Source organism: Silurus meridionalis, chromosome 17 (genome assembly GCF_014805685.1).
Source record: "Silurus meridionalis isolate SWU-2019-XX chromosome 17, ASM1480568v1, whole genome shotgun sequence".
NCBI classification, from domain to species: Eukaryota; Metazoa; Chordata; class Actinopteri; order Siluriformes; family Siluridae; genus Silurus; species Silurus meridionalis.
Window position 1 is genome coordinate 24,614,330 of NC_060900.1, and position 25,889 is coordinate 24,640,218.

General features: G+C 37.8%; 1 protein-coding gene across 2 annotated transcripts in view; it reads right to left on the reverse strand.

The window, feature by feature from the left end:
• sh3gl1b (SH3-domain GRB2-like 1b) overlaps nucleotides 1-25,889 on the reverse strand; it is a 32,932-nt gene that overhangs the window by 5,895 nt on the left and 1,148 nt on the right. Inside the window, exons 2-9 of one of the 2 annotated variants that reach the window (XM_046870586.1) lie at nucleotides 13,622-13,690; nucleotides 11,561-11,633; nucleotides 9,870-10,013; nucleotides 8,159-8,292; nucleotides 6,455-6,613; nucleotides 5,499-5,602; nucleotides 4,315-4,445; nucleotides 3,503-3,547 (exon numbers count right to left, since the gene is read on the reverse strand). In XM_046870586.1, coding sequence (XP_046726542.1) covers nucleotides 3,503-3,547; nucleotides 4,315-4,445; nucleotides 5,499-5,602; nucleotides 6,455-6,613; nucleotides 8,159-8,292; nucleotides 9,870-10,013; nucleotides 11,561-11,633; nucleotides 13,622-13,690 — 859 coding nt within the window. The remainder of the gene's footprint in view (nucleotides 1-3,502; nucleotides 3,548-4,314; nucleotides 4,446-5,498; nucleotides 5,603-6,454; nucleotides 6,614-8,158; nucleotides 8,293-9,869; nucleotides 10,014-11,560; nucleotides 11,634-13,621; nucleotides 13,691-25,889) is intronic. The other variant, XM_046870587.1, reaches the window with a different exon arrangement.

Consider the following 25,889-nt stretch of genomic DNA (forward strand, 5'->3'; position numbering starts at 1 on the left):
ATTTGTTTAATAATATTACACACAGATAAATTTATTGCACATCTTAAAAAATAATGTTACGACACAACCCCACTGCAGTCACTGTGTTAGTGTTATGACTCAACCCCACTGCAGTCATTGTGTTAGTTACGACTCAACCCCACTGCAGTCACTGTGTTAGTTACGACACAACCCCACTGCAGTCACTGTGTCAGTGTTATGACTCAACCCCACTGCAGTCATTGTGTTAGTCTTTTGGTGTTAGCATAAACTATGACCCTGCCACTGAGCCATGTGCCAATATTATTGATATTTCTGTGTTTAATTACATTCAGTATTACCAAACAGATCATTCAGCACTTTTTATTAGGGGTGCAACGGATCACAACTCACGGTTCGGCATGCACCTGAACTGCAGATTAGTTGCTAATTTTTCTTTAACTTTAATTTCTATTTTTTGCGTTCGCAGAAATTAAGTAATTTCGTAACTACACAAATCCATAATGTGTTTATGTGAATGGGACGTGTTAATCAGCAATAAAAAGCCTCCTGCATAATTAAAATTTGCATGTATGGGAGCGTTTCCTTGCTGTGACTTTTCTTGTAATAAATGCAAAGCAAATTATATTTGTCTCCTCCCCTTTGTTGCTGATCTGAAAAATTATCCAATCCGTGACTCAAAAAAACTGTGATCCAAACCGTGAGTTTTGTGATCCGCTGCACCACCTGTCTTAGCTCTGCTACAGTCAGATTAATTTTAATATAAATGTGAATATTAATATTAATAAATATATTTAAACTGTCTGAGAACAAAACCAATTTAATTAGCTAAAGAAAAGAAAAAAGGAAACACGTTGTAAGAAAAGCAGGAGGGGAGGCTGGGAGAAAACAGAAAAGAAAAGAAAAGAAGGATGAACAAAGTTAAAAACAGAGGGAAGAAGTAAAGAATAAGACAAGAAAAGAAGAACTGAAAGGATAGAGGGGAAGAAGGAAAGCAGAAAGGAAGGAAGAATATAGGAAGAAAAAGTAAAGGAAGGACATGAGGAACACGGAAGTAAGAAAGGGCTGAAAGATTGACACGGCAGGAGAGAGGAAATAAACTGTTTTCAAAGAAGGAGGAAAATGGAAACGGAAATAAAAAGGAGGAAGGAAACAAAAGAAAAGAAGGAAATGAGAAAGAAAAGTAAAAAGGACAAAAGGGCAGACAGGACAGAAGAAAAGACAGCTGAGAAGGAGGTAGGAAACAAGATTTAGGGAGGAAAGGAAGAGAGGACAGAAAGCTGGACAAAGAAAGAAGAAAGGAAGGAAGATAAAAAAAAAGAATGCCAGGAAAGGGGAAAAAAGAAAGAAAAGAAGGAAGAAATGAAAGGCAGAATGGGAGGGAGCAAATAGTTTTGTTTTGGTTTTTTTTTAAATGCAAGATCAGGAACAGTGCATGAAAAAAGAGACCAATTCCATTGCAGCCATCCTTCATCCTGTATAGCACACATGATATGATGGATGTTATCAGTGATGGGCTAACGGATATACCGTAATTTCCGGACTATAAAGCGCACCCATATATAAGCCGCACCCACTGAATTTGACAAAGATTTTTATTTTAAACATGAATAAGCCGCACCTGTCTATAAGCCGCAGGTGTCTACACTGAAACTAATGAACTTTACACAGGCTTTAACGAAAGACAGTGTCTGTTACACGGTGTAACGGGTGAAATATGTTGTGCTTCCTTTAGGAGCATAGCGGCATTTTGGGAATAGCCTGGTGCCGCATTTTTCCGCTATTACTGCATGTGTGGAGACCGAGGAATATGTCCTTATTATTTTCTGATGCTCATTTCTAAGTTTCTTTGACTAACCCGTAACGCTGTTGCCAAGAAAAATAAAAAAGCACGAGTTTTGGAAACCTGTCTGTGCTTATATGATTTCTGTTGCAACTGGAGTTAGCGAGCTATCCCTTCACCCAGACTCAACGCGTTACAACGGCTTGTATCTAAACAGTAGCCGACCAAGAAAGTCATTGTTCACTGTCTTCCTCCTTCCTTTCACAACTATTTCTCTCGGGAGTTTATATTTTGAGCCGTGCAGCTCAGAACACAGGTGAGGTGCGTTTTTTTGTTTCTGTTCAAAAATGTCATTGGTTTAATGTTATGGGGTTCAGTTTTTTGGCTGGAAGTTTGTGAAACTGGGAAAAACCCAGGAAAAATAATAAATAAGCCGCGGGGTTCAAAACGTGGGAAAAAAGTAGCGGCTTATAGTCCGAAAAATACAGTAATCACTACTTATATTATACTGTGGTATGATGATAAATGCTGCAGTTAGATTTACTGAATCTATTAAAAGGATCACTGCTTCTAGTATAAAAACGGAATAATAGAAAATATGACGGATATTTATGTATACACTATGGTGTGTTGTAATGTATAAATGATTATTGGCACATGACTTCAGCTGTTAAGCCAAGACACACACACACACACATTCTCTGTCTCTGCTTATCCCCACTCTCCTCTTCTCCTACATTTCCGTGTAACCGTGCGAAATCTTGGGCGTGGAGTTCGAGAGTAACACTTGGCTGTACTGAAAAACTCTAACATCCAGCATAGCTCTTATCAACACCATGACTTGACTTTGGAACGAGTCCACAAGCTGCAGAGCAGAAGGAACTCCGCTGTGCTTCACAGTGCAGAATGCTATTGTTTAAAGAGTATGTTACTGTAAATAAACCAATCGACCAAGACGTGTTAATTTTCCACGTTCGCCGAAACCGCAATATTACGGTCAGAGTGAACGACTTTCTGAAATAACCAAATGACACTTTTACTTGCGCTTGCAACTTTTATTGCTTGCCTGCGATTAGTTCCTTTGAACGCCACACTTTTAAACCACAGCGATTCTCATGGCGTTAAAAAAAAATAACAAAAAAAACAAGCTTTCACCTCATCTGTAATCTGTTTAATAAAGAAGGGCGTAGTTTTTACCCATTTATAGTTGCACTGAACCGCTGTTTTCTCAGCAGCCTCTTTCTAATCTCTGTTTCTGAAACGATTTATGTAACCTTGATGTTATCTCATTGTCTCGTTTACAAGCTTACGTTAAATGCCACTTCGGTTTCAACGACAATAAATAGAAAAACAAATCTTAAAAGTAGCATGCAGCTAAAGCCTAGCACAGCTAACTATGACAGAATGACCATGTCTGAGATTTAGACTAAAGGAGCCTACAAAAGATAATTTCAGCAGGTCACTTGCTAATATGAATGTAAAGGAAATCCTCACAGGTATCTTGCGTGTTTAGGGGCAGGGGGTGTGGCCTAATGATCCTGGGTTAATCTGTACCTAAGTAGTCATTGGTATCGTCAAAACATCAAATTGTTGCTGTGAGAATTGATATCTCATAAAAAGTCTTCTGAGACTCAAGACACTCTGCTTTAAGCATCTAACGATCCTGATCGATCCTCATTTATTTCCCCCTTAAACACACACACAGACACATGCACACGTTTACACACTCCTCAGACTCACTCGTTCTGGGTTTCCACACCGATCTGCTGCGCTTGATCAACTGATCTGATGATGTCAGAGTAGGAAAAACACAAACAAAGCAAAACGAGGTCATGGAGTGATGAGAGGAGGACAGCTGCTGCCTTCTCGTCCGGCCATCACTCACTCACTCTCTCACACACACACACACACAAATATACTCACACACACACACGGCCAGGCGGCGGTATCACACCCTGCCACCAACCCATAACAACACACACACACAGTGTACATTGTCCTTTTCACCATTTCTCTCATCATCAATTTGTATAGGAGAAAAAACAAACAAAAAGGAAGATAATAAACCGCGGAACTGGCGTCGCGGGTAAGAAATAAAAAGCACCGTGCTGTGCTGGAAAAATAATAACAGACCAGGGAAATGAGTCGGAGTTATAATTCCTGTAACACTTAAAAAAATTTTTACTCCTCGATACATTTTTTTACTTATTAAAGAAATTTTTTTTTTCCATCTATTTATAGCTTCAAATTACATCTATATTATATATCTTATATTCCTAGTTGTGTATTTGCGTTTGACTTTTATTTCTGTAAAGTTCTAAGAAAATAAACTTGCCTTGCCTGCATTAGGAAATAGCTAGTTAAGATAACGCAATATAAACTTCTTCTGGCTTGGTCCTTCACTTGTGGAACATTTGGGACGATATAACCCTGACATGCTAATCCATGCTATACAGGACTATAATACATCAAGCTATGCTATGTTTCCGAAGAAATGCACACAGTCGTATCTGGAGCAGCTGGGGTAGGTGAACAGGGGTCACATGACTTACTTGTGGTGCGGATGGGTGGAGGAGCAGAGGTGGGTGTGAAGCCTCCGTTGGACTGCTCGTTTTCAAATTCGAAGACAGGTTTGGGTTTGGGGACGTACTCTTTGCGGGGACGGGACTGGGCTTCGTTAATCCTAAGTGTGCGCACACACACACACACACACACACACACACACACACACGAATAAAATGTTGACATATCATTATACCTTGTTATATGCATCTCTGTCTATATCTGTTCTACTGTATCTCACGAAAGTAAATACACCCCTCACATTTCAGCAACCATTTTATTATATCTTCTCAAGGGACAATACTAAAAAAAATTAACTTGGATATATTTTAGAGTAGTCAGTGTGCAGCATGAATAGTGGTATAGATTTACTGTCCTCTGAAATAAACTCAACATACAGCCATTATTGTCAAAACAGCTGGCAACACACTCACACAGTGAGTACACCCTAATTAATAACAGCTGTACATCATAGCTGAACATGATCCCCCCCCTATAGAAACTGGTCCGAACAGCAGTTTTTTCAACAAAATAAGTATGTCTCCAGACCTTTAACCTTCTGAGCACCTTCGGGGAATCCTTAAGCGGAAGGTGGAGAAGCTCCATGTGTCTAACATCCAGCAGTTCCTTGATGTCATTTATGGAGAAGTCAAAGTGGATCCCAGCAACAACCTGTGCAGCTCGGGTGAATTCTTTACCCAGGAGGTTTAAAAATCTGTACTGTAAATCTGGAGAGTAAATATGTACTGCTACACAAGCTGCACACTGACTACTCTAAAATATATCCAATTCTTATTTCTATAGTATTGTCTCTTGAGATGGACAATGATTGCTGAAATGTGACGGGTGTACTCACTTTTGTGAAATACTGTATATGCAGGGTGTCAAAGCATTGGGTTAATTTTTGTTTTGAATGTTTGTACAGATCATGATGTACCTGAGAATGGAAAAAATCTATAAATCAATGAATCAACCTCCCTATCCTCCTATCCATCCATCAATCTATCCATCCTATATTGAAAAAATTGTCCATTACTTTGTAAATACCTTTTTATTTCTGTAATAATAATAATAATCAGTTACATTTTGTAATTTAATTTAACTTTATTGTGTGCTTGATAAACTACAGCACACACACACACACACACACACACACACACACACACACACACACCTGTCTTTCAGTTTGTCAGAAAGTTCCTCAAGAATCAGTACAGCCTGTCTGTGATACTGTAGCTGTGCCTCCACCAGGAACGAAAGCTGGCTCACCTGCTCTATCTGTGGAGAGAAACACACACACACACACACACACACACACACACACACACACACACACACACACACAAACACGCATAGTATTAGAACCCCTTTTTTGCGAGATAAGTCTCAAACAAATAGACACACACCTATACACACACACAAACATTCCTTCTACACTTTTAAAAAGAGCAACCACTTTCTTTACAGTTACCAAGTAACTTCCTGTACTACAACAACAGAGGGGAAACACACACTCAGTGCCTTCAATCAGATATCTGTCAGTATGAATGCCTCTTCAGTTATTAATTTTCTTATGATCACAACTGTCAGTGCAGTGCTCTGATGATCCAGTAGGGGGCACTTTGAGCTCTCAAGGGACAAAAACCAGGAAAGAAAAACAAATCAATGATCTTCCTTCAGTCTGTGACAAAAGATCTGCTGCTCTAGAACTTTAGAAAAGTTTGGGCTGTCACTAATCCGCTGTAATGACACACAGCATGCTGGAGTACCCTAACACAAAAATCTCAGAACAAAGTCCACAAAGATCAGAGTCAAACTGTGAGCAGGCAGCAGTGGAGCAAACAAAGCCCTGAACTATAACACTGGAATTTGATCAGTCAAAAGGTGATAAACTAATAATACTGCTGCTACTATTTTCAATATCACACGTTTATTTTGGTGTAGTGACTTTAGTTTTCGGAAGGAGTCTCCAGTTCAGAGCTTTGTAACAGTCAGTAAAATTCAGTTTTTATGAAACTCCTTAATTTTAGTTCAGCTGGAATGTTTAGTGCATGTTAAAGCGATGGAGTGATTACAATCAAAACCAGGCAGACATTAGAAAAAGGTGTTGCAGAAAGGTTTTTCTCTTACATCAGTCTCCAGCAGGTTGTACATGCTGATCTCCGCCACCTCTTTGGACTCGTGAAATTTCTCCAGCGCCTGCTTCACCTCCTCATCAGGGATTTTACCCATGCGCTTTTTCTTGTAGTCGTAATCCAGACGACGTCCTTCCAGCTTTTTCAGGTGATGCTGCAGAACCACAAAAACCACACATACACCCACAATTATCACCCACTTATTATCAAGTGTTGTTTCAAGTGCTTTTTGACTACAAAGGAACTATTTTAAATAAAAAGATTAAATAAAAAATCAAAAAAATTATAGTAATAATAATAATAATAATAAATAATAATTGTTGGTCCGTCCAGTTACTTTTGGGCTTGTGAAAAAAAGCAAAGCACGTTTATTTTTAATTTGTCTAATTCCTAAACTATGTATGACAACTTCGAAATAAATTAATTTCAGATCCATTGCATCTTTTACAGTTGTTACATGGCCTTGCTCTTGTCACAGATGGGAAAATGTGAACACTTCCTTTTTGGTCTAAGAAAGCAGTCTTGTATAAAAATGAAATATGGATAGAATTAAAAAAAAATCCAGCTTCTATGAGTGTGATAATAACTCCTGCCCACTTCTTATAAACCAGTGCTTTGTGGTGTTGATTTAGACTCTGAAACCTGATTGGCTCCTATAATTATTTAAAAATCAAAGGAATGTTTTATTGTATTGCTTTCACCAAGTTTTTACATGTAAAAAAAAAAAGGAAAAAAAAATATCAAATGCTCCTTTTCAGCTATTAATTTTTATATGCGTTTAATAAGAAGCTAGCTTGACGTGTTAAATTAATAAATATTTTTACATAAATTAAAAAATTAATAAAATTAATGGCATAGCCTATGAAAGAATGTCACGAATCATCGTTATTATCAAAAGCAAGAACCGAGGCGACGATTTTTCTCACTGATGTGTAAAACTCAAAGGTTAATTGTTAACCCTGGTTAAAGTACACTACAGTGGTGTGAAAAAGTGTTGGCCCCCTCCCTGATTTCTTTTTTTTTTTTTTTGCATGTGTCACACTAATGTTTTAGATCATCAAACTAATTTAAATATTAGTAAAAGATAACACAAGTGAACACAACATGCATTTTTAACATGAAGGTTTTATAACTTGCAGTGAGTCTGTTACAGCGCTGTGGAGGAATTTTGCTCCACTCATCCATGCAGAATTCAGCCACATTGGAGTGTTTTAGAGCATGAACCGCGTTTTTAAGGTCATGCCACAGCATCTCAATAGAATTCAGGTCAGGACTTTGACTAGGCCACTCCAAAGTCTTCATTTTGTTTTTCTTTAGCCATTCAGAGGTGGACTTGCTGGTTTGTTTTGGATCATTGTCCAGCTGCAGAACCCAAGTTCACTTCAGCTTGGCCAGACATTCTCCTTCAGGATTTTTTGGTAAACAGCAGAATTCTTGGTTCCATTTATCACAGCAAGTCATTGGTCAGGTCATGAAGCGGCAAAACAGCCCCAGACCATCACACTACCACCACCATATTTTACTGTTGGTTTAGAAATGGCTTTATAACCTTTTCCAGACTGATAGATCTCAATGAAATTCTTTCTTATTTGGTCAGCACACTATAACAGCACATAGACACTTAATGTGGAATCTTTTGTCCATATACTGTATGAGCAGTGTGAAACAAGAAAAGCCAGGGTTAGGAATCTAATTTCACCTGTATCTCTCTCAGGTCCTTGTCACACAGGCTTTGTAAAGGGTCTATAAAGTTCTGCTTGACGTCGATGTCCAGTGAGTCCTTCACCTCAGCGAGCCTCTTCATGCTCTCGCCAGCGTCCACCAGCGCCGCTCCTACAGTGAAAAAAAGCCAAGCTGATTATTCACTGTCCTGTATCACCATTAACCAGTGTTTTATTGCTTTAATACCACAGTAATTTTCAAATGACTCACAAGGATCGACCTGTTGCTATGGAAACCCAGATGTTTTACAACTAGCGCATTAATCTAAATCTGTGCCTTTGCTGCTGTTACGGAAAATTTTATTAACATGTCTCGACTAATCACAATCCAGAATTTAATAAGGGTTTAAATGAAATACAATATAAACTCATTTAGGATTATTTATAATTAAAGTAATTTACTTATTCAGTCCAGAAAGAAAATCAGCATCGAAGCTTCTTCTGCACAAAACATCATTATTTATTTCTAAGAAGACATAAGGACACAAGTGTCAGCATCTCCATGGAAACAAAGTGAGTGAATACAACAATCCTCTGCGATTTAACTGCCCACTTTGGCCTATATTTAACTTTCAGGAAACTGTATTAGATTTAGTCATGATTATTACTGAAGAAAACAATTTTTCATACATCGGCTATAAAAAAAAACCCAAAAAACTGAGCTCCATGGGTTTTTTTATTAAATTCAAAGTTCATTATTGTTTTATTTATAATTCTGGTCAGAATTCTGCTCATGGCTGGTCCAGAAGCAATACCCTTCATGAAAATCAACCAAATAGCTCTGTCTAAATGTGTTACAGGATGTTGCTATGGATTATCACCTTATACCATACCATTGTCACTTACCAGCATTACCTGCCAGTGATGTCTGCAGAGCAAATTCCACTAATTCCACTAAAAAGGTTCTTTTTTTCTTACTTATTTCAAAAAGAGCTCATTAATGCTATAACTCTACTGCTCCAAATCACACACAGAGATTAAAAAGTTAAACTGTATGTGTTTGTGATAATCACTTGTGTCTGTGCTGCGTCTCTACTAATAACAAAGCTGTTCTTTTCCAGTTCTTCAAATTCGTCTTGTGCTTTGAGACACTTATTAAAATCACTCCTGTGTGGTTTCGCAAAAGATGACAAGCTGCTTTTTTTGTGTGTCTTATTAACAGAATCAAAGAAAAGATCAAAGTGTTATGCGCCATTATTTTTTAAATTTTATAATTATTGGCAAATGACTGTGGTGGAGGAAGGGGAATAAAACATATAAAGATGTGGTTTTATATTAGAAATTAATTCACACTGATTGCTTTCCTGTAACTGCAACCCTTGGTGTGTGTTATTCCACACATGTTGCTTAATAAATCAGTTTACTCTAAAACCTACGGTATTCTGAAACGGTGGAAAACGTTGTAACACTGTAAGCAATCATTTATTTCATTTGGACAGTGAGGATGGAATGTGGTTAAGAAAAGTGCTGCAGAAAAGAAACTGACGTCTGCACGTTATTTATTTATATTTAGACACTTTTGGAGTGAAATGTTTTAATAATGTGACTGATTCATTTTCTAGCACAGCAGTGTGGGCGTGTGAGTAATGTGAGTGTGTGTTGTGAGTGTGTGATGTGAGGAGTGAGTGTGTGAAGTGTGTGTGGAGCGTGTGTGTGAGGTGTATATGTGTGACGTGTGTGTGAACTCACCGAAGTTGGTTTCCTCTCCGAGGTCACGGCCATATTTGCCCATGCATTCTCCCAGCAGCCCCTCTGCCTGGGGGTATCCAGGGCTTTTCACCTGCCCTCGAATCTTGGACATGGTGTTCAGCATGGAGAGCTTGGCCCGGGACGCTGACACACACACACACACACACACACACACACACACACACACACACACACATTGAAACTAATGAATGATATGCTAGACCTACACGATATGAACAAAACTTTGTGGACACATGACCATAAGTTTGGTTTGTGCTTTTTGAACATCCCATTCCACATTTAGGGCACATTTGCTGTTCTAAAATATTTTGGAGAGTGCTTGTGGAGATTCTTGCTCATTGAGCCATACAAGCTTTAGTATATCAGGTACTGACTGGAAAGTAGAAGATCCTATGGTTAAGATGTTGGACTTCTGGTTAAAAGGTTGTGAGTTTAAACTGCACCACCACCAAGCTGCCACTGCTGGGCCCTCAACCCTCACCTGCTTAGTTGTATAAATGTTTTCATAAAGTCGCTCTGAATAAGGGTGCCTTTCGAATACAATAAATGTAAATATATTGATGTAGAGTGAGAAGACCTGGGGTGTAGTCATTCCAAAAGTGTTCAATAGGGTTGAAATCAGAGATCCACTTATGATCTTCCACTCCAACCCATTTAAACCAGTACCCCACAGAGCTGGCTTTGTGCACAGAAGAATTGTCATGCTGGAATGGGTTTGAGTCTACTAGTTAGGGATGCACCGAATATTCGGGCACCGAAAATTTTTGGCCGAAAATGGCCCAAAAGTGCATTTTCGGTTTTCGGCCGAAAGACTTCGATCACCGAAACAATGCGGCCGAAACAGTTTGTTGTGATGACGCAAACAGAAACCGCGGCCCGCACGTGCTTGTCTAAAACAGCATGTCTGCGGTGTGGACGTATTTCAGTATATCTGAGAAAGACCCACGGATAGCGATTTGCAAACATGTAATGCCGAAATTTCGTCTGCAAAAACTTTCTCCACGTCGGGTTTAATTTGTGGTTTCCCAGTGATAGTGTTGTACTGTATCTTTAAGCACTTGCACTTGTTCTGAATGCACTTTGTTTTTATGAAAGAACATATTTAATTGTACAATCTTTCAGCAGGGCAGAGGGCCTGTACATTATTATTTAATGTACACATGAGTGCATTTAAGTTAAACATTTAAGACTAAATTTTAATTTATTTTATCCTGTGCATTGTTGGAATGTGCTATAAATAAATATTATAATAATTTGTAATTGATTAATTCTTTGAAACTTTAATATTAATTTATGCAATTGAAATGCCTTGATTTTTAGTAAGGTTAGTACACAGTCATAGACATAAATGCAATGGTAATAATAATTGGCATAATTTCTTTCGGTGTTTCGGTTTTCGGCCTTGCTTTCCTCTTTTTCGGTTTTCGGTTTCGGCCAAGAATTTTCTTTTCGGTGCATCCCTACTACTGGTACAAGTAAAGGGAAAAATTTGTGGCAACAGTTTCAGGAACACATATGATCACATACTTTTGAACATATAGTGTAAACCTAAATGTATAAAAAACCTACTGGATCGTTTTATTATAATTTCTTTTTATAAAATGATATGTGATAAAAACCCAACATTGAAATGTGTTATGTTTAATATTTAACCTCAGCCTTGCTCTTACCTGGGTTGGGCTGCAGGTATTCCGAAGTTTTAGAAATGACCTCCACCACAGTTTTGCTGGTCACATCCACTTTCTGGGGAGAAAAAAACCCCAAATAAATATAAATAATTAATATACTTTATATAAAAGAAGAAATGAAAGGAAATAAGAGTCACTACAACAAAGCAGCACAAAAATGGTTTCATACTACAACTAACATTTTCTATTTGAAACTAGACAATGCTACAATCATGAACACCATTGTTTTTATGAATAAAATGGCTGCTGTACTGTTCGCTCTATTTCCTTTCCTCCTGTAACTTCTGGTCAAAATTTTGTGAAAACATAAAACTACAAATCTTAGTTGTGAACCCATGTGACTTTTTCTAAAGCCATGACCATGTTCACCTGATCACAAAACTCCCCCATTACACTTCTGTTCACACTGAGAACGTTTTGGTCCAGATTAAATTGAAGGATTTGTTATCATTTTGTTGATAAATGTGAAAAACACATGTAGGTATATCCGAGTTTTCAGACGTTTCGGTATAGAGAGATTTTTTGGTAACATTTTGCAAGTTTTCAGATCTTACTGAATTAACATAGATGTAGCCCAGATTACCATGGATATCAATTTAAAGGAGTCACCACAGAACAGATATTAATGAGCAGAGCAGAAGTTAATGCGTGGGCAGGTTCAAATCAATAATTGAATTATTCATTATGTTTTTCACCTCAATTTAACTTAATTCTCTTCAAATTCTTATAAACTCGGAGGGGCACACACAAAGAACAGATAAGGATTTAAAGCTTACATGTTTTGTGTGTGTGTGTGTGTGTGTGTGTGTGTGTGTGTGTGTGGGCACATGTAAGGCAGCTGTTATGAATGACTGTAACAGGTGACACCTCCCCACACCACAGAGCAGTGAGTTAAGTACAGCTGACATTTCCCCCGGCGGTGTGTGTTACAGTGCCATTACATATTAATACTCCTATTACATCAGCAACACCAAGTAATAACTCTGTGCAGTTCAGAACCAAGTTGTGTGCAACATTTTGTTTCCACCTGAATCTTTCTGCAGATTAAACAGTGAAAGGCTCAACACTGATACCCCCTTCTCTGTGACAGCTCCGAATTTGGGGTAAATCAGTTTCGCTCCATATCCACAATAATTTAGCAAGAAACTGTTACGATATGTCTTGGAACAATTTCCTAAAACTTTGCATGTTTCACATTTCTTGTATTTAGATTGCATCCTGGCCAGTTGTTTTCTGTTTTGTAAACTTGTAGTAAACGCTGTCTCGAATGCTTTTCCGTCGATCCTAAAGGTTTTTTCTTTTATGTCAAAACAGCTTTTCTAAATAGACAGTGTGTCTGTACTTTTTACTTGAGCAGAAATGTACAAGAAATAATTTAGGTTTTAAGCAAGAACATTTAAAAAGCAATGCAAGAAAGAAAGAAGGAAAAAAAAATACAAGCACTAAATTAAAGAAAGAAAGAAAGAAAGAAAGAAAGAAAGAAAGAAAGAAAGAAAGAAAGAAAGAAAGAAAATGTAAAAGTAATCACTCCTCAAAATAGAAAGAAAGAAAACAAGCACTTTCAAGAAAGAAATAAGGAAAGGCATCTAGCACTCTTAAGTAAAAAGAAAGAAAGAAAGATAAAAAGAAAGAAAGAAAGAAAGAAAGAAAAAAGAAAGAAAGAAAGAAAGAAAAAAGAAAGAAAGAAAAGCACTTTCAAGAAAGAAATGAGGAAAGGCATCTAGCACTCTTAAGTCAAAAAGAAAGAAAGAAAGAAAGAAAGAAAGAAAGAAAGAAAGAAAGAAAAAAAAAGAAAGAAAGAATGAAAGAAAGAAAGAAAGAAATAAAGAAAACAAGCACTTTCAAGAAAGAAATAATGAAAGGCATCTAGCACTCTTAATTCAAAAAAGAAAGAAAGAAAGAAAAAAAAAAAGCAATTTCAATTCAAGAAAGTAAGAAAAAATTCAAGCACTGTCTCTCTTTAAAACGAGAAAATGAACACAAGAAATGAGTCCTAGAAACAAAAAAAAGAGTTAGAAAGAAAGAAAGACCAAAGATTCTTACTCTCTCTAGGTCTTTGAAATCATCATCGAGCTTGGTTCCTTCTGCTCCACCAACCTTCTCACTCACCATCTGCAGACAGACAAAGTTCATCAGCGATTAGTGTAAACCTTAACATCTCAACGCCAACACGGAGCAGCATCACAAACTCAGTGTCAAGAACCACAAAGAAGTGGATGATGTTTATACTGTGCACAAGGTTACCGATACTGGAGGAGAAACAATGAAGAATTCATAAAACTGTAATAAAACCCAAAACCAGAAAACTAAGAAGTCAAAAAGTTGCACAATTGGATTATTTGAATAAACGATCCATAAATGAGTGAATTAATAAATATCAAAACAACAGTCTAAAATATTTAAAAGTCACAAAAAAACAAGTGCTGGAAAGAAAGACAGACATGAGTACTAGAAAAAAACAAAAGAACTCAACACGACACAGCCGTATTGTCCTTTTATGTCATTTTGTGGGCGTGGCTAAATGTGAATCTGCATTGCTCTGAATGAGTTTGGTAACTGAAGGCTGCTGTCCGTCATTACCCCTAAATTCTTCATTCGTCGTGAACTTCCCCTGAAACAAATCGACCCCACACACATCTTTCAGATGATATCGATGAGGACGATTCAGACCGGCAAACCATTTGCTCTCTCTGAACACACTACGTTTCGTCTCTCGCCCTCTCGGTTTTATTTCCGCTGCATGTTTCCGAGACCACGTCATATAAACGCTAATTCCAAACATGTGCTTAGAGACTAATGCAAACAACATGTTTTGTTTTTTTTTGCTGGTCTGCACTTTTTTTAATTACGTGTTTGGCAAAGCCACATTTACAGGACGCTTTAAGTCCTAGCGCTGCGTTGTGATCTAAACCTGTCACTGTGGAAAAAGAAAACACGGTTAAAACGCTGGACACATAGCAACAAAAACTTTTATACACACACACATATACAGTGCCCAGTTTTTTCAAAACCCAAAAAAAAAAAAAGGGCCAGATTTCACTTTCACATTTAACAGCCAATTTATTTTCAGTTTCGATCCCACACACTGGCTATCTCTCCACTATTACACAACAGTGTTCCCACCATCTTCTGATGAGGCTCACACTCACACTGCTCTGTATTTTTGCTAATGATTAAAGTATTGACACCCCCTGCCTGTCTTCGCCTATGTGGGTGGCTATTAAGTAAAAGTTTTCTTTCATGTCCTCGTTTTTTTCTCAAAAAGCTGAAGTCATGATGTATTTGTACGCTGTGATGGAAAGAACCCTGTGCCCTTTGTTTCATCCTCTCTCTCTCTTTTCTAGCCATTTGTGCTTCTTCCCCAAACTCTTAGAATAAGGTTGGAGGCACACAATTGTATAAGGATGCCTTTGGATGCAGTAGTATTATATTTTCCCTTCACCTAAAGTATCAGACCCAAACCTGTTCCAGCATAAGAATGCCCCTGTGAAGGTCAGGAATTAGGCTCTCTCACTCTGTATAATACTGTAACTGTATGATTATAGGTGTTTAGGAGCAGTGTGTTCTTTAGACCGCTGATTACTCTGCAAACTACCTATATACTGTGCTCTATACTGCATAAATCATTCTCCAATCATTAGAATGATGTGTAATGCCACATAAATGCATTACAACAGGTAATGAATACATTTATATAGATGGCTTTGCGGTCCCTAAAACAGATAAGCAGAGGAAAATCTATTTAACACATTAACTTCCATCATGAGAAAACTGTTTAATCTGCACAGGTCAAATGTTGCAGTAAATGAAGCCTGAGTTGACCTGTGTGTGTGTGTGTCTGTATTTTCCAGTACTGATGAACAGACACACACACACACACACACACACACACACACACACACACACACACACACACACACACACACACCGTCTGTGCTCTGGGATGTGCTTGTCAGATGGCGAATGAGGAGCACGATTAATAATTAAAAGTCTGTTCCTGTTGAGTGAAAAGAGGAATGATGCGTCTTGACGTGTTGAATAGAGAAAAAGAGTTTGATAAACCCTGTAACATTAAACCACATCACTATACATACACCGTACACTACACGCATTACCACCCACACACAATGTATGTATATAAAAAATACAAATAAAAGCTTCTCGACTTGACATAATACACACTTTACACATCATACATACAATACACCATACATACAATACACTATACACATTACCATACACACACCATACACACTATACACGTCATACATACAATACACCATACATACAATACACTATACACATCACCATACACACAATACATACAATACACCATACATACAATACACTATACACATTACCATACACACACCATACACACTATATACGTCATACATACAATACACCATACATACAATACACTATACACATTACCATACACACACACCATACACACTATATCGTCATACATACAATACACCATACATACAATACACTATACACATTACCATACACACATCATACCATAACCATAAATTATGCACATTACCTATACACACTATACATACAATATACTAGGGCAGCAACAACTAATCTATAAAATCGATAATAATCAGTAATGAAATCTGTTGTCAATGTATGTCGTTATCAATTAGTTGGGCGGCTCAAGTTACAGGTTAGCACTCGCTCGTGACACAGTCTTCTTCTTCTTCTTTCTGCTTCTCTAATCAAGTCAAGTCAAGAAGCTTTTATTGTCATTTCAACCATATTTAGCTGACGCATTACACAGTGAAATGAAACAACGTTCCTTCTGAACCCTGGTGCAACAAACAACAACAACAATTATTCTCAGCCTTATCCTAACGACATAGCCTATGTCCCGTTTTACGCTGGATGCAATTCCTAACGCAACCCTCCCCATTTATCCGGGCTTGGGACCGGCACTAAGAGTGCACTGGCTTGTGCAACCCTAATGGCTGGGTTTGCTTGCGACATTGTGATGGATTCAATTGAACGAACGCTAAATCTAATAGCAGCAAATAACAGCAGCGAATGTAAACGATTACATTTTTAGTCACTGTTGTGGATTTTAGCAAAATCTTATGCATTTGCTCACTGATGCATATTTGTTCTTTTTTTTTTAAATGAAGAACGTTAGCTTGCTGCGTTTCTCCATCTAATTCTCTTTTCATAGCATTTGTCTACTACAACAGTTTTTACAATTATAATGCAAAATTTAATTAATTATATACTCTAGATGCTTAAATTTTCACAACTGAAAATGCCTGTGTATTTTCTACAACAAAAATGGTCTATTATATTTTATATTCATTTTTTTACGTGTGGTTGTCAACTTGCCATCTGCAATTATCATTAAAAACCATACAAATGTTGATTTACACAAATTCCTTAACCTTGCATTCTCAAATGCTGTTTTTTGTTGTTGTTGTTTCTTACAGAAAGAAAGAACCCAGCATAAGTGAATTTGTTCAGAGAAATCTGCCATGCACAGCCACTATAAGCTTTATAAAATGTCAGTGGGAAAACTGCGAAGTTTTTGTTCAAGTTCAGGCGAAGAAGTGGATCGTAAAAAACACCACAATTAAACAACAGTGTTTGTAACATCTGAAAGATATATTGATATCAGAAAGTGCATGGTATAAATCTACTTAACCATCAGTCGGTTCAGAGGCATCATATTCTGCATAATCGTGTAAAGAATTGAGTGGCACAGAAATCCCCTACAGAATAGAAAAGCCAATCTGGTGAGTGTGTGAAGTCCCACCTGACTCATTTCCTGACTGCTAGAGCTGTTAATGACTAGTGTAATTAGCCGTGTGTAAATGCGTTTGCTAAAAAGCAAAACCGCAGAGTGAAGAGGCACAGGAACCGCTGAAAACATGATAAAAATCTTTTATTCGATTTTCTGCTGACTCAGAAACAAAGCCAGATTTCAGAAAATTCCACTCGATTAATATTATTGTGTTTGTTACACAATTTTGTTCTCCAGATTTTTTGATATATCTGATAAGTCAGAAACCAAAACAAGATCGAAAACCGGTAAGGTGTGAAACATGAAGGAAATGGCTCTGTTTGCACTGCAATCTGAAAATAAAATATTGCAAATCACAAACGGACACAAATGAGGTATATACAGTGCAGCTAGAAAGTATTCACAGCGCTTCACTTCTTTCACGTTTTGTTATGTTACAGCCTTATTCCAAAATTGATTCAATTCATTATTTTCCTCAAAATTCTACAAACAAGACCCCATAATGACAACGTGAAAGAAGTTTGTTTGAAGTCTTTGCAAATATGTTAAGAATAAAAAACGAAAAAATCGCAAGTAAATAAGTGTTCACAGCCTTTGCTATGACACTCAAAATTGGGCTCAGGTGCATCCTGTTTCCACTGATCATCCCTGAGATCTTTCAACAACTTGATTGGAGTCCACCTGTGGTAAATTCAGTTGTTTAGACATGATAGAAAATCCCACAGTTAACAAGTTAAGTCATGAGGTCAAGAGGCTTTTATTGTCATTTCTACTATATAGAAATGGTGGTACAGAGTGGTACAGAGTACACAGTAAAAATGAGACAACGTTCCTCCAGAACCCTGGTGCTACACTAAACAACATAGAGCTACAACACAACACAAAGCTACATAAAGTGCAAACAGTGCAGACGAAAAACAGTCCAGACAGACAGTGCAGACAGATAACACAAGACAAAACACATAGCCCAAGGTAGCGCCGACCAGTAAACCTACTGTATACTCTGATTATACAGTACTGTGCAAAGAGAGCTGTAAAAAACTATAACTGGGAGTATATACAAACAGACACAATGCAGTGCAAAAAACAGCAGTAGCAGCAGTCAAGAGGTGCAAAAAACAGCATGTAAACATTAAACATTAAACAGTGAATGTCAGAGAACAAACCATAAAGTCCAAGAAATTGTCTGTAGACCTCTGAGACAGGATTGTATCGAGGCACAGATCTGGGAAAGGAAACAGAAAACATTTCTGCAGCATTGAAGGTCCCAATGAGCACACTCCATCATCCGTAAATGGAAAAAGTGTGGAACCACCAGGAGCTAGAGCGAAGCTGCCTCAGCCTCCAGCCCACCTGGAGTTTGCTAAAAGGCACCTGAAGAACTCTCAGATCATGAAAAACTAAGATTAAACTTTTTGGCCTGAATGCAAAGCGTCATGTATAAAGGAAACCAGGCAGCACTCATCACCTGACCAATACCATCCCTACAGTGAAGCATAGTGGTGGCAGCATCATGCTGTTGGGATGTTTTCCACTGGCAGGAACTGGGAGACTAGTCAGGATCGAGGGAAAGATTGACTGGAGTGACGGTTCATCTTGCAACAGGACAACGACCCTAAGTACACAGCCAAGATAAAAAAAAGGAGTGGCCACAGGACGACTCTGTGAATATCCTCGAGTGGCCCAGCCAGAGCCCAGACTTGAACACAATTGAACATCTCTGGAGAGATCTGGAAAAAATGGCTGCACCGACATGCCCCATCCAACCTGATGGGGCTTGAAAGGTTCTGCAAAGCAGAATAAGAGAAACTGGCCAAAAAATAGGTGTGTCAAGCTTGTAGCATCAAACTCAAAAAGACTTGAGGCTGTAATTGGTGCTAAAGTAGCTTCAACAAAGTATTGAGCAAAGGCTGTGAATACTTATGTACATCTGATTTCTTTTTCGTTTCTTTTTCAAGCAAACTTCTTTCACGTTGTCATTCTGGGGTTTTGTTTGTAGAATTTGGAGGAAAAGTGAATTGAATTTAATCCATTTTGGAATAAAGCTGCAATATAACACAATGTGGAAAAAATGAAGCGCTGTGAGCACTTTCCTGGATGCACTGAATACATGGACTAATCATAATGGAGAATAGAAAGAGCTGTGAATAATTAACACGTGTAAGGGATAAGACAGGGGTGGAGATGTAATATGAATCAAAACAAAGATGGTACATGGCAACACAAAACGAAACCCGGAAGTGTGCTATAGCCCTGAGAGTTGGCATTTAGCAGACCTTATCCAGAGCGACTTACAAGTGAGCGGTTAAGGATTAATGACCTTGATTAAGGGCCCAGCAGTAGCACCTTGATGGTGCTGGGATTTGACCCTATGACCTTTCGATTCAGAGTCCAATGCATTAACCACTGTGCTACAATCTTCCCACGGCTCTGGTATGCACATCTTATAATCCTGTATCCTACATTATCACATCTCAATTACATTATACCCTTAACAACTACACGCTAGTATTCATTTTACGGTTACGCTCAAAGTTATACCCTTGAAACAAGTCAGTTCCAGTGTGCAGCTATAAACATTCCAGCCTCTATTTTTCTTTTTCTGAAGTTGAATGACACTGGAGCCTCCTTCCATAAGCATGTTCTCCTTCATGTTCTACTTCTTTTTAAATTAGTTTATGTAGCCCGACCTTCAGGGTGTATAGAATTTTAATCAGAAGTATTTGCCTATAATTTAGTATGGATATAATGACATTTTTATCACAAGACTCTTGCTTAATCAAAGTTACTCTCAGCACACCAATCTATTAATAGAATGAAATAAATAAGTCAAACACTTATTGATATCTAATAAATTACCATGAGCCCAAAACCTTCTTTTCAACAACTTAAAAAAGAAATTGAGACAATGAGTCCACGGGTGTTGGGGTGAGTTCGAGTCAGGAGGTTCTTCCAGTATTTATTCTTCTCAAAATGTTCTGCTTGCTGTTGAACTGACGCTGAACTGTATGTTGGTGATAAGTAGATGCCACCAAGTGCCAATGGTGGTTCTATCTTGAATGAGGCCCTGGGTGAACCACGCCACGACCCAACGTCTCCCTGTTGATTAGTTTCAGCTTTGAAAAACTCCTCCCTGCTTCAGCTACTGACACAGAACGAATAAAACATGTTCTCAGAGCATTCCACAAATTTAGATACATTTCTGAGAGCTCCAATTTAATGCACAAATATCACCATAAATGCATTTATTGCACAATTAAATATACGTCATTGTGCAAAATTTATCAAACTCTTTGGCTAATTGCAGCCATAAGATACCTTCAACATCTATATCCTTATATGTCTTTTAAATGAGCATTTTAAGCTGCACTGGAGTTTCTCCCTTACTGAACTCAGTCTAGGACCTTTTAAGTACAATCACAGAAAACCTTTATAACATCACCTCAATTAAAGGTGACCAAATCAATACGTGCTTCTTTAACTACAATCCAATTAGACTAGTTAGGGTGTAATTGTTTTGTTGCTACACATATTATAATAAACGCAATACTATAAATAATAATGTTACGCAGCTAAAATAAATATTGTTGCGCTATGCGTAAAAGCACAGCAGGCAACACTGCATAACCCAAGTGATATACAGATATTAGCCTACTTTATTAACCGTGTTAGTCTTTACTTTTACTGAGATGAGCTGCATACACACCTTTATCTTTTGCATCTTTTCCCCCTACAGCTTTCTTCATTTTTTTGGATTGGGCTCCTGAGAGTTTTTTTTGTGTCATCCATTATTTTAATTTGGATTCAACTCTCCTTACTGAAGTGACGTCACCCCACCCCCCACCTCTCCTTTCTGAGTAAGGGAACTTCTCCACTGCGTGTCCGGACCAGGTTCATTGACCGTGACATGATACAAGCGTGCAAACGATCGTAAAAAAACAAACAAAACAAAAAACTATCGACTTTTTTCTTTTTTCCATGGATACCCCGTGCCGCCCCGCAGCAAGATGCCCATGTCACCAATGCCTGAATCTGCCACTGCCGAGCGGCAATCAAAACAAGTTTAATACGGAGTGCACGCTCGACCCTGATTGGTGGCTTGTGTTTGACTGGTTATGTTTTTATCAGCTTAAAAAAGAACGGCTGATTTTGCGAAATTTCGACTTCGAAATGTAGTGCATTTAAAGTAAACGTCTCCCCAAACGGAAATCTTGAGTAAAGTACAGTAACGAGGAAAAACTAACTGCATTTACTTTCGTTACGCTTCCCCACTGTTTGTCTCCCAAAATGATCCTCATCAGAAATCAGTAATGTATTTGACTTTCTTTAAAACATCCAATGATTTTACATAAACTAGCCACATGAAAGTGTGAAACTGGTGTACGTTCGGCACGTTAACGTGTACCCAATCTGTGTGGAATGCAGCGAAGCAACATAGGAAAGTAAAAGACTAACATAGGAAAGTAAAAGACTAACAGCCAGGACTGTAGTTTGACTGAGTTTGTCTTTGGCAGTGTTTCTTTCCTCTGAGCTGTATTGATTATAAGGGAACTCTGGCACGAACTGCACGCAGCACCACTGCAGTCTAATCAGTCTGACAGGCTACACACACACACACACACACACACACACAAAACACAACACACATCCGTTCACTAGCAAATACACAGCTCATCTTTGGCCTCAAGCCAAACAACAAAGCGGGGCTCCATTTTGTCCTGCTCAACTCTCCTCTTGCTTTCTGTAGGACACACTCTCATTCCCCTCTCTCTCTCTCTCTCTCTCTCTCTCTCTCTCTCACCCACTAGGGAGTCTATTCCTGACAGGAAGTTGGGAAGCGGTTAGGCAGCTCCATTTCCCGCTATGATCAGCAGAAAGGAAGTGGGAGTTTAGGCGTGACACACACCCCAAAAATCTGTTTGACCCCAATTTTATTTATTCATGAAATAATCAGATGTTCTTCTAAATGTGTGGCTTTAAACTCCAACACACTTTATGTCCTGGATTTTTGTCCTAAACAGCTGGAAACAACATTTAGGCAAATGGGTGTGTTTAGGTGTGATTTTTTTTTAGTTGTATCTGAAACATGCACTTACACCTGAATTAAGTCAAAGTAAAAGTGTTAAAAATGTAACAGCACTGGCAGTTTGCCCACTGTGTTCCTAGAAAGAAAACTAATTACTGATCAAACTTCATCAGAAAGAAAGAGACTAAATTAAATAAACCTACATTTAGAAAGAAATCTGCTTTCTGATTAAACCACATAGTCCTGTAGTTTAGAAATAAAATGGATTATAGTATAGATTCTAAACCCAAGTTTAGAAAAAAACCTGATAAACTGTGTAAACATGGGGTTTGAGAAAGAAACCTGATTACTGAATTAAACCGTGTAAAGTTGGACATTATAATAAAAATCTGATAGCTGTTCAAACCATGTAAACTACAGGCGTTTAGATAAAAAAATCTGATTATTTATTAAACTTGTGACCCTGGAGTTTAGAGAGGAATCTGAGTACTGTTTAAACCATGTAAACAGAGTTTAGAAAGAAATCTGATTACTGACAATCTGGAATTCACAGAGAAACCTGACCATGAATTAAACCATGTAAACTGAATTTTACAAATGAATCTGATTAACTGTGTAAACATGGGAGTTTATAATGAAATCTGATTACAGATTAACCCGTGCAAAGGTGGAGATTAGAACAGAAATCTGATAACTGTCGCAACCTATGTAAGCTAGAAAAGAAATCTGATTACTTATTAGATTCCATAAATCTGGAATTTAGAAAGAAATCCGATTTTTAATTGAACCATGTAAAGCCAAGCGTAGAGAAAAATCTGATTACTGATTGGACAGTATAAACATGGATTATTCCCTTTATTCAATGCACATAAACATGTTGAATAAACTAAATCTGATTTCATTTTGGAATATTAGAATATTTTGCACATGACACAAATAACGTGCTGGAATTTTCTAAACTGGCCAAAACACCTGCAGCGAAAAGGAACTAATTTTTCCTAAACACATTTAATTACTAACACATTCATAATGACGCTAAGACCCCTGAGTGAGACAGTCACAATGATAAAAGCCACACCCCCTGGTACTGAAAACACAGGCAGATTCCATACAGCAATCCAAAACTTGATTTTCTAAAAACTGCACTGTTAGACGTCAGAGTCAGAAAAATGCTCACAAACACTTTTGCACCAAGCACAACCAAATCAGATATGTTTCCAAGGCAACAGAAGACAATTGTGGTTACAATGATTACGAGGAATAACTGGTTTAAAATGCTAAATACACTATACGGACAAATGTTTGTGGACACCTGGAACATCTCATTCCAAATTTCGTCCCCATTTGCTGTTATAATAAACTTCACTCTTCTGGGAAGATGTTCCACTACACTCTGAAATGTGCATGTGGAGATTTACTGATATAGGTGAGGTGAGGGGGCCTTGGGTGGGGTGCAGTCAGCGTTCCAATTCATCCCATAGGTCTTGTTGAAGTCAGTGCTCTTTTGAAGGCCACACAAGATCTTCCACCCCAAACCATGCAAAGCATATCTTCATGGAGCTGACTTTGTGCACATTGTCATGCTTGAAACAGGTTTGGGTCTTCTAGCTCAGGTCAAGGTCAAATTTAACACCACCTGATCCAAAGTCTTCCTATACAATTGTGTGCTAACAGTTTGTAAAATAAGCACATAAAGCTGGAAAAGTCAGGTGCCCCAATACTTTTGTCCATACAGCGTATCTGACACATACTGCTGTGTGTGTTTGTGTGTTTGTGTGTGTGTGTGTGTGTGTGTGTGCATGTAGTCTAGAGGCTGGACAATGACCTGGGAATACAGTTATGGGATGCTTTTTGCCACTCGATAGATATATAGATAAAGTAACTCCAAAAATGTTTTCCTGGTGCGGCCGGATGTTAACGAGAACAATAAAGTCACTAATTTTTACTTCCAGGTGGTTTTTTTTTTTGTGCTTGCATGAGCACCGCCTGTATAATTGCAGTATTATTGCCTCTGTGTAGGAAAGAGCGATGTGACAAAAATAAGTCTGGAAAATGTTTTTATAATTTATAATTATATGGGTTTGTTAAGAAACCTCCACAAAAACACCTGCGTATAAACCTGTAGAGTTTTCTGGAGCCTTTTGTTAGATAATATTCCAAGTTTCAAGTTATTCAGTTTACCAAGTTTCGTTGCGACTTCTCGTTATTATCTTTCCTTGCATGTCGTTATGCTGTGACCGGTGTATCTTAATGATAGATGACTTATTTTTTACACGCTTCAGCGTCTGTGTGACTGATATTTCCGGATCTGCACGGAAGAGACAGAATAAGAACGAGTGGGATGATACTTTAAATCGTTTCTAGCTCAGAAATCCTAACGCATTTTAACTCAATTATACAAAAGAAAAAAATTAAACGATCTGTAAAGATTTTTTTACGAAGATTTTCGATTTTTTAACAAAGCCCAATCGGTTTACAAGTGTGTGTGTGTGTGTGTGTGTGTGTGTGTGTGTGTGTGTGTGTGTATAAATATAAAAACAAAGAATGTATAAAAAGATGCCACTATATTTATATGCATTATAGGTGGATGGATGGGAGTGGACAGATGAATGTATATGTAAATGGATGGACAGATGGATAAATGGATGTGTGTGTGCGTGTGCATGTATATACAGTACAGACCAAAAGTTTGGACACACCTTCTCATTCAAAGAGTTTTCTTTATTTTCATGACTATGAAAATTGTAGAGTCACACTGAAGGCATCAAAACTATGAATTAACACATGTGGAATTATATATGGAATTATATACATAACAAAAAAGTGTGAAACAACTGAAAATATGTCATATTGTAGGTTCTTCAAAGTAGCCACCTTTTGCTTAGATTACTGCTTTGCACACTCTTGGCATTCTCTTGATGCCTACTTTGAAGAACCTACAATATGACATATTTTCAGTTCACTTTTTTGTTATGTATATAATTCCACATGTGTTAATTCATAGTTTTGATGCCTTCAGTGTGACTCTACAATTCTCAAGGTGTGTCCAAACTTTTGGTCTGTACTGTGTACAGGTAGTCCCGACCTTAAGATGGGCATGTGTTCTGATGACCCTATTGTAAAGTGTGTCCAAAATTCACAGATTTTCAGAACTCGCAGGGGGTTTTAGAACGCAGTTACGGGGGATCACTTTACATATATACACATATGTATACATTAATATGAATATATGAATATATTTATTGTTATGACTTACGATATTTGGGAGATACGATGGTCAACTCTGACGAAAAAAAATATATCTTATTTTTTATTGACTTTATTTTGTACTATGTAAAAAACAAACAAGAAATCAATCCAATTTATGCACCACTAGAAACCGAACTGAACGCAAACGTGTCACTTCTCAATCTCGAACTGAGAAATGACCAGGGAACAAAATCTTTTTTTATAAACATCTACAACAGCGCAGAAGTGGGCGTCCGAGTGAGTCGAGTCGAGGCGAGGCGAGG